Source organism: Haemaphysalis longicornis, unplaced genomic scaffold, assembly GCF_048455015.1.
Source record: "Haemaphysalis longicornis isolate Haplotype H1 unplaced genomic scaffold, Haemaphysalis longicornis Haplotype H1 scaffold_5, whole genome shotgun sequence".
Lineage (NCBI taxonomy): Eukaryota > Metazoa > Arthropoda > Arachnida > Ixodida > Ixodidae > Haemaphysalis > Haemaphysalis longicornis.
The window spans coordinates 65,359,274-65,374,762 of record NW_027526385.1 but is presented as its reverse complement, the minus strand read 5'-3'; the positions used below and the strand labels follow the sequence as shown (position 1 = coordinate 65,374,762).

The 15,489-nt window shown below is 46.8% G+C and overlaps 1 protein-coding gene across 1 annotated transcript in view; it reads left to right on the top strand.

Moving 5' to 3' along the window:
• Positions 1-7,330, top strand: part of LOC144139719 (lithocholate 6-beta-hydroxylase-like) — a 72,903-nt gene extending 65,573 nt beyond the window's left edge. The window contains exons 11-13 of the mRNA XM_077672002.1: positions 4,121-4,212; positions 4,431-4,571; positions 7,090-7,330. Coding sequence (XP_077528128.1) covers positions 4,121-4,212; positions 4,431-4,571; positions 7,090-7,330 — 474 coding nt within the window. The remainder of the gene's footprint in view (positions 1-4,120; positions 4,213-4,430; positions 4,572-7,089) is intronic.
• The last annotated feature ends 8,159 nt before the right edge of the window (positions 7,331-15,489 follow it).

The window sequence follows — 15,489 nt, the reverse complement described above, 5'->3', positions numbered from 1 at the left end:
ACCGGGAAAACTAACCCCGGCAACCCGTGGAGGTGGTATTGCCGTTGTCGCAAATGGCGAAGAGCCTCCAGGAATTTCGCGACGCCCCGACCATAACGCCGACAATGCGCGTGCTGTGTCAAATAACCTAACATCTTAATCGACGGCCGCAACGTGACGGAGCTTGTGGACACAGGGGCAGACTATTCCGTTTTGAGTGGTAAGTTATCTCGTTGCTTGAGAAAAGTAACAACGCAGTGGGACGGTCCCGACATGCGGAACACCGGAGGTCACACTGTGGCGCCATTAGGACTTTGCACAGCCCACGTTGAAATCAATGGTTAGGTGCGCCCAGAGAAGTTCCTCGTGCTGGAGAACTGCTCCAGGCACGTTATCCTTGGGATAGGATAACCACCCTATCACGTTTCTCTAAAAGAGAGGGAGGTTATCCAGGAGCAGATTCGAAACATGCTCGAGAACGACGTCATTCAACGGTCGACAAGCACCTGGGCCGCGCCCTTTGTGTTGGTAAAAAAGAAAGACGGAACATTCTGGTTTTCTGTAGATTTGCGGTGATTGAACAAAGTGACTAAGAAGGACGTATACCCCATTCCACGCACAGATAACACGCTTGATCGACTCCGGCATGCTCGTTACTTCTCGTTTATTGACTTAACAGTGGCTATTGGCAAATCGAGGTTGGTGAGCGGAACAGGGAGAAGACTGCACTTATTACACCACATGGCCTGTGCGAATTCAAAGTGATCCTGCTTGGGCTATGTACAGCACCGGCAACATTTCAACGCGTTATGGACATGGTTGTCGCAAGCCTGAAATGGCAGACATGTCTTGTTTACCTTGACGACGTCATTATATTTGCTTGCGCTTTCAACGAGGACTTACGCCGGTTTAGAGCCATGCTTGAAGCTCTGAAAAAGGCCGGCTTGACACTAAATCTCCAAAAAGGCCGATTTTCTTACGACCAGCTTAAATTTCTTGGCCATGTCGTCAGCAACGAAGGAGTGCGCGCTGATCCAGAGAAGACTGCTGCAGTGAGCACTTTCCGGAGGCCATCAGACAAGAAGGCGGTCAAAAGGTTTCTGGACCTTTGCAACTACTACCGACGTTTCATTCCGAACTTTTCCCACGTCGCGCCCCACTAACCCACCTCACAAAGGAAGACGTTCCGTTTGAATGGGAGAATGCATGAGCAACAACGGGCTTTCGAAGGACTCAAAGAAGCGCTACAGAGAACACCCGTTTTGGGGCACTTCGACCAGGAAGCGACGACAGAAATTCGCACTGACGGTAAACATAATGGGCTTCGTGCGGTACTTATTCAAAACCAGGATGGTGCTGACCGAGTCATTGCATATGCGAGCCGCGTGCTCTCTAGGACGGAGAGCAATTACTCAACTACTGAGAAGGAGTGCGTCGCCGTCATTTGGGTTATCACTAAAGTCCGCCCTTATCTTTACGGGCACACGTTCCGCGTGATCACTGACCACCACTCCCTACGCTGGCTGGCCAACCTCAAGGACCCGTCTAACCGCCTAGCACGGTGGAGCCTGAGTCTACAAGAATTCGACGTCACTATAGCGTACAAGTCTGGGCGCAGGTACAGTGACGCCAACTGCCTCTCTCGGGCTCCCACGGAGTGTGAACAGGCTGTCACCGATGACGATGACGACGCCGTCTTCGGAGCAGTCAGTATTAAGGACATAGTGACACGCCAACGGAGCGACCCTGAGCTCCGGCAGGTGATTGCCTACTTGGACGACCAATCAATTGCGGTCCCTAGAGCCTTCGAACGTATTGTGCACGCGCTCACTCTTCGGGACAATGTTCTCTGCAAGAAGAACTTTGCGGCTGGCGGGCATTCGTGGCTCCTAGGCGTGACATACATCTACGTACTATGAACACATTTCTTATATTGATTTGCACAAAACTGTTAGAAGGAGCGGAAGATGTATCGTAAATGGAGAGTATGCATGCAGTCGGGCTACGCCTATGTTACAACAACAACAAAAAGAGAAAGGAGAGAGGGAGAGAGAGAGAAAGGGGTCGTATTAACAAGGCAGCTGTCAAGGTTGCACCACGACGGGGTAACGTACGTGGCGTGGGCTGCAAGTTCAGACAGTGCGGAAGACTGGACAATCGCGGTGTCGAAAGGAAGGGAAAAGTGTACAATACAATTCAAAGTGTAAAATTCAGTGGGTAGGGAAACTGGTTCGGACGGATCCGTCCGAACCGGTTGTGTGTGCTTTTGTCATTTTCAGGTTTCATGACGTTTACTGGCACCTGCAGTTCTAAAGTTTGCGTTATTTCTTTTCACTGAAAGCGCATAATTCTCGGACGGCAATGAAAAACTAGACTAAATGCACCGGGCAACGTAGGACAAATGACAACGTAGGCCTGTCTTTGCTGTTGAACAGTAATACAGCTGGTATGTCACGCCCTCTCTGTGATTGGCTGAGAAGGCGTGACGTATTTTTAACAGCTGGAGGGAACGATCACGTCACACATTGGCAACTTCAGCCTACGTAAAGGTGACGTAATGGTACGCAACAGCTTGAAAATGGCGGTTGCTGTCGCCGAGAAATAGGACAAAAAATTTCCCAGGTATTCGGCTCCGTGCAAATCCTGTGAATTCGTAGCAGGCGCAGGTTCGCATGATGCGCGGTTTAGAGTATGTTTTATACCGAAAGAATAATAGTTTGGCGGTTTCCAAGTCAGCAATCTCACACATACAAATAACGTGACGCAGTTTGCTTTTATGTTTGGCAATAAAATAGAAATTATTTCTTTGGCGTAGGCGTAGAAGCAACATAAGAGGGCAGTAGAAGCCTCTTTATGACAAAGAGAACCCGATGCGTGGCATTTGTCCACATTCCTTCTATAAAGCTGCTGGGTCATATGATCAAACTAAAAAATAACAAGGAAAAGTGGTTGTTTTATGCATTACTGCGCTGTGTGAAGTTGCGATTGACGAATGAGGGAGTCGGCGACACCGGTACGCTCCGCGGTTATCAGGAGTGCCACTTCCCTTGCACTGTTATGGATGTTCTGGACCGTCTTTTCCTATGATCACGCCATAACCTTGGAACATGGCAGCAGACGATAGTGTGGCGGCAGTGGCGGCCGGGAAGGTGATAGCGCAACAAAGCTTGAATTGAAGCAGAGAGCTACACAATGTTAGTAAAAACGATTGAAAGAAATAAACACATACGGTAAAAACGATTCTGTGATGTGATGGTCTTTCGCTCAGCATCCCCCTTTTGGATCAACGGTACTCGATCGCCTTGCGGTGTTGACGCCAAGTTTGACCTGCAGAAATATGTTTCCTATGCCAAACTCAGCTACCGTCTTAATTTTTATAATACATGCCGGGGTTTATATATCTTCTATGCGCAATATTTGATACCTTGATTTTGATCGTTATGATTGATTTGATTGACTGATTGTAGGGTTTAACGCGCCGACGCAACGCAGACGACGAGGCGCGCCGTAGTGGAGGGCTCCGGATTTATTTTGACCACCTGGGGATCTTCAACGCGCGCCGAAATCTCGTACACACGGGCGTTTCTGCTTTTCGCTTCCATCAGAAAAGCGGCCACCGCGGCCGGGAATCGAACCCGCGACCTCGTGCTCAGCAGCGCAATGCCTTAGCCACTGAGCCACCGCGGCGAGTGTTATGATTGAAGCGTCAAATGACGCTGTATGTAGGCCCAGCTATACGTGCAATACGTCGCTAATTGCTTACGCTGTGCTTACGCAGAAAACATGGTGAATTCACTGTGAATTCATGCAGTCGACAATAGGTCCTGATATCGTATAGGACACCAGGGGTAGTGTGAGGCACACCCTCCTAAGCCGCGCTTCGGTTCCCGTCGGCCCTACTACACGGCATAGGGATGCAATGTGGCCACAGCTCCCGTGCTCCGTTTACTTCTGCGCGGACCTGTATGAGTGTGTGTACGTGTAAGTGGGTGTGGGCAGAAGCCCTATTTGAATCGCTTGGGGTGAGACGAGAGCGTATAGCATAGCTATTGCTTTTCTGTCAACTAAGTTACGTAGCAGTTTTACCTTTATTTCTATGTGAGCGAATCTCATTTATTACTATTCTTTTCTCTGATTCTAGGGAGAACACCTTTCAATGCAGACTTTGATGGGACTACCATACACAAGCCAGGTGATCTCCGAGGTTCTGCGAATGTATCCACCGTTAACCTGGTGAGCTCTCTTGCCGAAACAAGCTTTGGTTACTCATGTGAAATTCAAAAAATGTACCTGTTATAAACTATGCCCCCGGTAGTAAAAAATAACAAGTCACCGCCTGCATCCTTACTTTTTAATTCGTGCTGATTTTTTCACTGAATAGTTTTTAGCGGACCTTAAGCTAATGGTAAACAATAAAGCGGACCAAAATTTGTGATCTCTCTGCTGTGCAGCTTTACAACCCGAAAAGCAGAACAGGACTACCGGTGCGGCCAGTACCTTATCAAAGAAGGCATGTCCGTGATGGTTCCCACCTACAATCTACATTACAATCCCCACTACTGGAGTGATCCGGAGAAATTCGACCCTGAAAGGCAAGTTCTTGCGTTCAGATTGTTATGTACATACAATAAGCAGACGTTTTAACTCTGTGGATATACTCTTCGCATACAATTGCCGGTGGTACAACATCACACTTCGCGAGTCCTAACGAAGCCAGATGATCGCGTTTTGGCCCGGCGCGTTTAAGTAGAACGAAGAACGACTGCAAACATTTTGTTATACTTCGGGGTGTATTTCCCGTGCTAGCCTAATTGTTGCAGTTATTACCGCACTTCCATGGGGCACTGCTTTCCTCAGTTAAGTTATCATTGTGCTGTGTGGCCGTGTCATTCATATTCTACGTCTGCAGACTGGGCAGACCCCTTCACTAGTGCACTCATGTACTGGCTCTAACTTAAGCCGCGCTTCCTTTGGTGTTCATATCAAAGACCATGACCGTCATCAAAGGTAACGTACGTCACAAAAAAATTAAAATAGTTTTACTCAACGTGAAGGCTCTCGGGAGTGTAGACCACTGATTCGTTATAGGGTCTGTTTCGCCGTTCTCTGCACTTTGCTAAGAAATAAGAAATAAACGTTCCCTAAAAATAAGAAAAAACTAAATAAAAACGGGGACAAACCTGCAGCAGCTAAGCTATAGATGGATAATGCCAAACCCTGATACATTTTCTGAAGCTACTCATCTTGAAGGGCTATCTGACCATGACGTCCTTAGTGGAAGCGTCCGGATTTCCCCCAACAAGCGCAAAGCTACAAATAAGCAAATAAGGTGCTATAATAGCGCTGATTACGATAGCATTAATACTGAAATCCTGTCATTCCCAAATTATCCTGTCATTCTCCTGTCCCATTCGGTCATTCTGTCATTTTCTTGTCCCATTCTCCTTGCATTCTCAAATTACCCTGTCATTCTCAGATTATCCTGTCATTCTCAATTTATCCCGGTCCGTTGAAGATAATTGGCTCATGTTTAGAAATGCACTTACCAATTTAATCAGCAGGTTCATCCCCCTTATCACCATCAAAACTGTAAACGCCGCACCTTGGTATAACAAACGGCTTCGACGCCTCAATAACAAAAAGAAAAGACTTTGCCGCCACGCCAATAAAACAGACCCCCTTTCAGTTTCCTGGTTACGCTATAAAACATGTGATAAGGAATATTGAGTGTAGTGTAGTTGAGATGTTTAGCTGAGATGTAGTTGAGATGTGTAGTTGAGATGTTTAGCTGAACCACCGTTGTTTTTTTTTTAGAAAAACACGGTGATTGCATCATCTTTTAGCATACCGAACCTAAAATTTGCGATTAAACGTCATTCGACAATTAGTTTAGCAGTTAGCGTACGCTGCGCAAACAGCGGAGGCTACCGGGACCTGACTGAGCATGTGCACATTTGTTCCGCTGTCTCCCTGAGTCCGCGAGCGAATGCGCGGTCGGGTCCCTGGAATCGCTGCCGCTAGCGTAGCGTAAGCTACCCGCTAGGTTAAAACGCTTTAGTAACCTGAACAAAATGCATTTTGCCGACATGCTGGCGTCGTTGCAGAGATGCGAAAATTCCGATTGGTTGATGGGAGCAAGGGAAAGTTTCCGTCGCCGTGGAGTGCGCTGTGCGGCTACTATCATCATATTGTTGGTGGTGGCGAGAGAATGCGTACCCATCGATGAAGGAGGCTTGCCCTGAGAAAACTCGAGTGCGAATGATGCGATGTCGTGAACAGCGAGGGGCGTTTTGCCGATACGTCGTACTCTACTATTCCAGATGCCGCTTCTAAATCTGATGTCTGCTGCAGCCTAGCTATTGCTTCCCACATTTAAAAAAAGCGCCCGCAAAGTAACCAATTCCGGGACATGGCGGCCGCTTTTCTGATGGGGACGAAAAGCGAAAACGCCCGTGTGTTCGAGATTTCGGCACACTTCGAAGATCCACCCAGGTGGTCAAAATTATCACGGAGCCCTCCGCCTTCGACGCGCCTCGTCGCCTGTATAGTGTCGGCGCGTTACACCTCATGATCAATCAGTTAAACACTCAAAGTATTTAAAGAGACCCTGCCGCACTTTTCTCAGTGTGTTTTTTAATCTTCAATGATGGCAGAACGTAGTGAACCAGCACATTCAGTACTTAGATTGGAGGGAGGGGAAGGGGGTCAGATGATACCTGAGCCAAAAAATACGATTCTATGCCCATCGTATAACGCAAAAACTGGTTGAAAAGATTTTTCTCTCTTGGCGTTCTACGACAGCTGGAATGACGTCATTACAGCGGTGTAGCTGCTATTTGCCGGCTTTCCTTCAGTTGTAGCAATGAGCGCATTAGATATCCGATTCACAAAGAGAGGCACAACAGCAACGCCGAAACAGAAGGCGTATCTGCTGCGACGAGCAAATCATGCAGTGCCACTCCATGCTGGCGACTATTACAGCTTTCGCAGGCCTTCCAGTCGCGAAGGAAAAAGTGAAAGCGTTTATCGCAATTGTTTCAGAGTCTCTTTATACAGGTGTGGTTTTTTTGTTTACAATTGCTTATTTTGCGATGTCCTTGTTGACCCCAGGTTCAGCGCCGAGAACAAACATCTGATCCATCCAGCCACCTACATACCTTTCGGCCTCGGTGTTCGCGTGTGTCTGGGCCAGCGGTTCGCCCTCCTCGAATTGACATCGGTCACGACAAGCGTGCTCCGTCATTTCCGCATCACGCTGGGCCCCAGTCAAAAGGCAAGTTTTGATCTGATAACAGACATTTGCCGATTGTCTGAAATATTTTTATCTTCCGCTATTTTGCCACTGTTCTGATGGAGTCTAGGAAAATTGTGACATCTTGAGCAGGCTTTTTTTCCTAAAAAACAAACGTGCCGATGTATTGAATTCAGTAAAAGTAGTGAGTGAGTGAGTGAGTAAACGTTGAAGAGAGTGAGTGAGGAAGGGAGCGAACGAGTGAGTGAGTGAATAGTTTAAGGAGCAGGTGAGAATTCATTGAGTGAGTGAGCGACTGAGTAAGGGAGCGAGCGAGCGAGCGAGCGAGTGAGTGAGTGAGTGAGTGAGTGAGTGAGTGAGTGAGTGAGTGAGTGAGTGAGTGAGTGAGTGATTGAGTTGGTGGGTGAGTGAGGGAGGGAGGGAGGGAGGGAGGGAGGGAGGGAGGGAAGGAGTGGATAGGTTCGCCCCTTCTCTTACCGCTAGCGGGACGTTGCTTCTGCAGTGTGGCACTGAGGCGAAAACGGGCAAAATCAATCAATCAATCAATCAATCAATCAATCAATCAATCAATCAATCAATCAATCAATCAATCAATCAATCAGTTTTAACTTCGCTCCAAAAGTACAGCGAAAGCGTGTGAATACATTTAGCATTGTTGTGTCGCTCGCCAACGGTGTACTAGGCTCGCCGCGTCTAGGAACTTAGAAAGTAATTTCAAAGTTCTCGTCACGGCACCCGGCGGCCCGCCGGGTATAGGTCGCTTTATCCTCTACTTGAATGGCCATCAAGAACAATATGGCGCAATTTTGCACCGCTTGCTTAAGATTTTAGTTTTAAGGCTTGGGTGCACATCGTGGCAAGTTCTGCGGCCCTGAACGGCCGGATTTTGACTGATACCTTAGCTCGTTTCTACAGCCTCTAGACAAAGTAGTTATTAGGTAGAAACTCGCGAAGCTTCAAGAGCGATGACACTTGATTAGTGCAAAAACGGCTACAAATTTATTACGCTTGGTATCGACCGAACTACAAACACCCTCACGCGCTGGGTTCGGCAAAAACGTTTTCAGAAATCTTGAAATGTAATGGTATAGTAAGAACGCTAGATAGATAAAGAATGCCTTGACATGCTTCATTGAACAAAAATATCATGAACAAGTTTGGAGCGGATGAACCAAGTTTGGCATTGCTGCTGAGCGCATTACATTTAAGAAACCGCCAAGTAGAATAGTCACTTTCACTTTCGTCACTGCCTCCCTAAGATCCACGAATTATAAAAATCTTCTTGCCATGATTGCTTTACCGGCCACTTTTCGAGTTGTCATGGTTTTAAGTTCTATGACATCGCAACACAAATGCTCGCTCGCCAGGCCGGGAGTCCGCTAACCGTGTAGTTCGTAAAACCAGTTCATAATTGCGTGCGTGCCGCAAAGAGCTTCACAAGAAAGCTCATTGCAAGTCGTTGTTTGTGAGATACGGTGTAGCTACATGGAAGGTCTGGCATTGTTCACGGTTGCCCCGTGCCGTATGCATAGCTTCGCTGCGGCGGTCTAACACGGGCTAAGTGATACTTTGGCTGTTCAGCGGGACATTGCTTTCGCGGTAGCCAGACAATTCTTCATTCTCAGCATGTTTTTTTGCGCTACCGGTGCAGTCGAGTGAAGAGGTCGGGAGAAGAAATTAGTTGTGCTGGCGACAACTGCGCTTTGTGGGAGCAATGGTTAATAGTGGCCAGCCAAGAAAGGTATGACTACATTAACTTCAACGCCTTTCCAGTGAAGCTGTTCATTGTGCAGTATGAGCTTCCGGATGACTTTGTTATTGATATGACAACTTTGCGTAGCACGTACGAAAGTTGGGCTTCCTAGAGCTGACAAGCCAGGTGAAAAGTTGAAGCTTTAAAACTGGTATATAAAAATGCTTGCACAGAAATGCGTCATACATGCGGAAGTGCGATAACTCCACGTGACTACGCGATTTAAAATTTGCAAACCAAGTTTACCGGTAATAAAATTTGCAAACCGGTGCCGCAAAAATAAAAAAAAATTAGTGCGCTGCGGTTCACAAATATATTAGAGCCCTACAATGCTCTGATTTTAGGTCCTTACTTGCAGTTTTATGGTATTTCTCATCGTTTTACGTATTTGTTCTAGAGGGCCACATAATTATAATAGATATAATTTTGGTTGGAATATGCAGTGACGGCTCGATGATAATTCTCTGTTTGCTGCTTGCTTTGGCATGGCAAATCAGGAAAGGTAAACTGAGACATCATTGAGGGCATTTCAACAGAGTATTAAGAAAGGCTCACCTCGGAGAACGAACGACTGAACCATTGGCAAACCAGTGAATATAGTATGAGCTGTTTGTGGTCAAGTACTGTTCTTTTGCTGTTGATCGGTTCTTTCTTAGAAAAAAAACAGCCAGAATTGGACGCAGCCAATGGTGTGCCGAAAATTGTTTATGCTTGTTCGGTTTTAAGAAAAAGTTCTATCGTCAAATACAAGTAAGCTGGTTGGTCCGTATGGCTCCCAGATTAGTCCCAGAAAAGTGCTTCAAGCGAATAGAACAATTACGCTATGGTCATAGGGCAGAAACCCCGGCTCCTAGCCGCCTTATGGACATTCTGGCTCTAATTTTGATTCACTGATACGGAAGTCAGAAGCGAAAGTGAACATTTCGACAGACTTCTGTCTGGTTGGGAAGTTACTGAACTGAGATTTAATTAGGGTTTTTTGCCTTTTTGCATTGTATTGGTTGGAGCCTAATTAAATTTCAGTTCGGAAGTCAGAAGCGTATTAAGTTTCGTATGACACTCATTTAAACACATAATCTTAGTAGGGCAAAAGCAAGGAAGCATTCTCCTGCTCGCCGTAGTAACAACAAACGCTCAGCAGCTATTTCTGGCGAGACATCAAAACAGATCAGAATACCACGTCGGCGAATCGAGAAACTTGGGTAATTTTGAACTTTGCCTAGAGTTCTTGGAATTAGTGCGGCCGGTAAGAATAAGGTAGGATTCTTGCACTCCTAAAGAGTCCTCTTTTGTTTCTTCAGGTTTTCGTAGGATTAGTCCTATATTGCTCACACACAATCGCTACGTCTTTGTCCTTTTTTGCAAACATTGTGAAGAATTTCGGGAAAATTGGCAAACCGACAAAATGAGGAAATTATTGTTCGTCTGTCTGTCTGTCTGTCTGTAACTCGATTCAACGGCATGGCTAAAGGGTGGAGCAATTCCTCAAGAAAGATATTTTGGCTATACCGTTACAAATTACTAAAAAACGACTATCATGTGACACACGTGTTTACTGTACCCAGCGCCACGGAAACCTGAAGCGTGTTTGTGGCAAGATGTCAGTAAATTCGAAGGAAGTAACGATCTTTTAACTAAGAATAAACAGTAAATCGTTTATTAGAACAGCAAAGGAAAAAAAACGGGTTAAAACAGACAAGGTGTACTCATTTCCACCGGAGGACGAGCGCGTTCGCGGGAAGAGCCATGAGAGGAGCGAGAGGGGAGAAAAACAGCCTGAGGAGACGGAGGGCTAGAGAGTAGAGTGTGTTGCAATGCACGGGCGGCAGACAATATTTGCAGCGGCGCAAGCAGATACGCTGCATTTTATTAAAATCAAGTGGCAATCCTGTTTTAAAAATAGTTCTGCGCAAAACAGGTTAGCCCTATACATGTTGTCTGGCTGTTTTAGAAACACAATGCAACAAACAATTTTCTTACTTTTCAGAGTGACTTGGAGCTGATGGCCAGTGGATTTCTGGTTGAGCCAAAGTATCCAGTTAAGATAAAGCTGGAGCGTCTTCCAGTCCCCAAATAATGTTTTCACGTTGTGCAGTAAGTGTTGTGTGTGTGTGTGTACTTCAAGCAGAATGTGCATGATGGTCTCGTCACATTAAAAAACTGAAACCATTCCGAGTTAAAATTGGTGCTGAATTTCTGCAGGCTAAGTAAACAAAAATTGCACTCATAAAACTTCGGATAGACAAGGATATTCTACACATCCAAACACTGATTACAGTGCTTTAGAAGGTTTGGGGAGTCGTATAAATAACTGCACAGGACTGAGCGTGAGGTATACGTGCTCATTATTTACGGGGACCAACTTTCATTTCAACACTGAACTACTTCGGCTCCGACGTCTTCAATAATAAACAAAGAACTCAAGCATGCACGAAGTAAGAAAACAATACAGCAAACAAGGAAACACAAAGGCAGACATGTTAACGGGGCTGCAAAATAATGAAGCCAGAAGCAGAACGTGGGCCCGGCGAAAAACTGCATACTTACCTGGAGCAGTGCGTGAGTTCTAGACAGAGGTGAATTCCCCTCAACTGCTGTCTCCTATTCCACCGCAGGCTCATTTGAAAAACGATTCATTTTGATCGAAAGAAGATTTCATACCGCGGCTGCTTCGGATGCCTACTCGCAACACACGAAACTTACAGATTTGTCATCGGTGCAGTCATTAAAGTCATTCCTGATGATTCCGCATTTCATCAAGGCTGAGTGCAGCAGCGTTAAGGTTATTACACTTAGCCTCAATGAAAGACAACGTGTAGAAGACGCTAAAAAAAGTCGGCCACCTTCGCAATTGAGATGCGAAGACTGAGGAGACAGTGGTTCTGGTGGCCTCCACTACCTTTAACTTGGCGCTCCTTTTGTCGCCCCTTAATATTGGCAGATCGGACAGTGATGCTTCCGAGCGCACGCCGTCTCTCTCAACTCTGAGGACATTAGCACGTCAGAGTTTACGTCATCACTAGGTGCACCCGGCCCTCGTCGCGTGCCTCCCCAACCGAACACCCGTCTAGTTCAACTCAGCCAAAGTCCAAAGATAACAGGCGGCGTAAGAACCCAAAGGAAATGCTAAACGCCCCGAGTGCGATCATAGCGCAATCGGGTTGACGCCCGTTTTATAACGCGAGGGAAACAGGGTCGATTCCGACCACGTCGAGCATTTTATTCTTGGAGCGCGCACTCCCCCACACCTGCTCTTCGGCTCCTTGCTCCCTCGCCACATTTCCTCACACTTCTTAGCCTAGTTATTTTCGCCTCTGAACTTGGTGCGCCGAGGTTTGTGAGACTCCAGGCACGGATGGAAGCGAAGATTCAACAGCTCCGCTCTTATAACTCTGCGCCTGAGGGCAAGGAAAAGTTACGCCACAGATATGCATGATCCGTCTATCTTGGTTGTTACCCACCGCGGTAGCTCAGTGGCTAAGGCGTTGCGCTGCTGAGCACGAGGCCGCGGGTTCGATTCCCGGCCGCGGCGGCCGCTTTTCTGGTGGAGGCGAAAAGCAAAAACGCCCGTGTGTACGAGATTTCGGCGCACGTTAAAGATCCCCAGGTGGTCAAAATTAATCCGGAGCCCTACACTACGGCGCGCCTTATCGTCCGCGTTGCGTCGGCGTGTTAAACCCTAAAATCAATCAATCAAAATCAATCTTGGTTGCTGAACACTTTATTGCAGGATACGCCAGCCGCGAGAATGGGTGAAATCTTTAAGCGGCGGAGCAGTGGCCGTTCGATGAGAGTACAGAGGTTTGGACATAAATTGTGGAGACAAATTGCGCAGTGATCACGCGCCCTCAGCCGACAGCAGGGCGAAATGAAAGTAGCGGACAGAAGAATGCTGATGGAGAAGGCTTGATACGCTGTCGGCTCATCCTTCCTGTGCTCTCGCAAAATGTAAAATGCCGCGCGTTCAACTACAGGTCGTGTAAGTAAGCGCGAAATCAACAAGGACGAACGAAGTGAACAGGACACGGCTCTGTGTCCCGTTCACTTCGTCCGTCCTTGTTCATTTCGCGCTTATTTACCCGATGAATGACCAACTCGCCCAAGAAACCACTCTTTTCAACAACACGCATTTGGTACAAAAGGGTGAAAAAGGAAGAGAACTACGTTGTCTGATTCCATCCCCGGCCATTAGTGCAATTGACCGTTTTGCACTGCGCCGGCAATACGGTCAGTTGTTTTCGAGCCCGTGGACACTAAAGTGGGCCGCCTGCCTGTAACACCTGACGCTGTATGAATTGTGCCGCAAGAGAAAGTTGTCTTTTAAGTAAACAATATTTAAGGAGATAAATAAAGCATAAGGGTGGAAGATTATATTGTCACATTAAGTTTACACACTTGATAGGGAAACTAGGTTGGTTCTTTGGGGCTGCACACTGCCTAGGCTCCGCTCTAATACCTCAGGGTCTCACTTGAGAAAGAAAATACGTAAGTGCTGCCTTCTCTGCGAAACGCAAACTTTTTAGTCGAAGGCAGTTTTTTTTGCTTCAGGGTAGTCACATATACAGGCATCTCCTGTTTTCTTAAAGGCTAAAAAGCGGACGCGAGATTTGACCACTGGCGTTGCATTTTAAGTGGGTGCGTTAAACCCTACAATCAATCGATCATTAGAAAAATTGTCTCCTGAGAATCCGACTGACTCCACTTTTAACGCAAACTTCGCTCAAATGAGCTATATAATTAGGAAAAATGGGACCGGTCGTGCGACCCACCAGCTAATTTCCCGCAACAGAACCTATTATTATATGCCCAGCTGTGCGATTGGCTGAGGCCGGCAAACGCAAACGCCAATTAGGTAGGGCTTACAAGCTTGCCGAAGGAGCTGTTTGCGTTTAAATGTAATGCATATTTATCGTGCAGCAGTAAGAATGGTGGGGTAAACAATGAAATTTACGAAAATAGACGTAAACATAGAACTACCGACGCGCACTGCTATTGATACTGGGCACACTATGCTTTTTTAGCTGCACAGCAGGCCGCCGCTTTGGAGTTATCTTACATGACACTGGCAGATTGGCGCAAATGACGTTGTCTTACCTGGCCCTTTTTTGTCGAGCGTACCCCATATTTTACGAAACGATGAGCTTCTACCATAACAAAAACAAGCCAGGAGCAAATACGGTAAAAACAAAGCAACGGCGGACAACGGTCCACGGCTGACATAGTAGCGCCATCTGGGAGGACTGGCGGTAAGCAAGGCTGCAGAGCATAATAACGCACTGGAAGTTTGTTCGAATACCCGCCCTCATGACATCAGGGCACACGTCCCGAAAACACACGATTTGGTGGGAGAATGAAAATATTAACCTAAATTGATTAATTTCTCAGTCAAAACGGCGTCGTTAGCTGCACAAGAGCTTCGGCCACTCTAAACCACGGAATCTTTCGAATAAAGCAAACTTGTATTTTGTCTGCATGGCCCCTTTATTCAGGATTCGGGCCAATCTTCAGGATTGGCCCCAGTAGAACGAGTAGAAAGAGTTGTCAATGTCAGGGTATTGACAGAAAAAAACTCCTTGGAATTTACAGAAGAACGCAAAAGTGAATTTAGAGCGCTTAAAGGGACACTGAAGTGATATGTAAACATTGCGGGATTACTAGCGCAAATTGTAGTCTGGAGTCCCCAGGCCATGTTTCGACCACTCTAGGCGCGTTTACGCGATTTTATTTAGTAGAAAAACTAATTCGAAAATGCTGTCCTCCTCTCTTTACGCTCGCCCATTTTCTGTGGCGTTTTCGTGTGACGTCAGGAGGGGATGAGGTGGCAATTGGCTGGCTGCGCTACTGCACGGCTCCCCGGCCTTCAGACAGAGTCAGTCGGCCCAGCGTTTCGTCCGCCGGCCGCCGGCGGGTCGTCGCAATCAAGGAGGTTAAAAAAAATTGCTTGGTCGCAATTCGTTCGCTTAGTTGAAACGAAGCCAGGACACGTTTGTGAATGGAAGAATGTGCCTTTCTTTACTTGGTTTGTTTGTACACTGTATCTAGCTCCAAGTCAAGGTCGCTTCACACAGGCGCTGCACAAGCGCACATGCGACGCTTCGCTGACTGGTACGCCAGTAGGAAAATATAAGGCCTCTTGAAGGCGGGAGAAGAGTCAGCGAAGTTAATATAGGTACTACATAAATAAAATCAACTGATATTTTTACCGTACAGCGTAAAACTAGGGCGCGGGAAGCACTTTTTTGCGCTGGGCGAACAAGAACAGCGGTCAGCAGCACGACTACGCATCTTCGAACGCTTTTCCGTCTACGAAATGCAATTGCTAGACGTGAGCTACTGTGGAAACTCGGGCGACGCTTACTGCACGAGCGCAGTACAACAAATAGTCACCTAAGCTGCTTGAAATGCCAAAACTAAATAAAAGTGTAAACCGGTTGTGCAATATATACCCTCTATTAGGAAGTATTAGGAATGCCTGCGGATCCGGCTTCGTGGCCGAGTGGGCTGA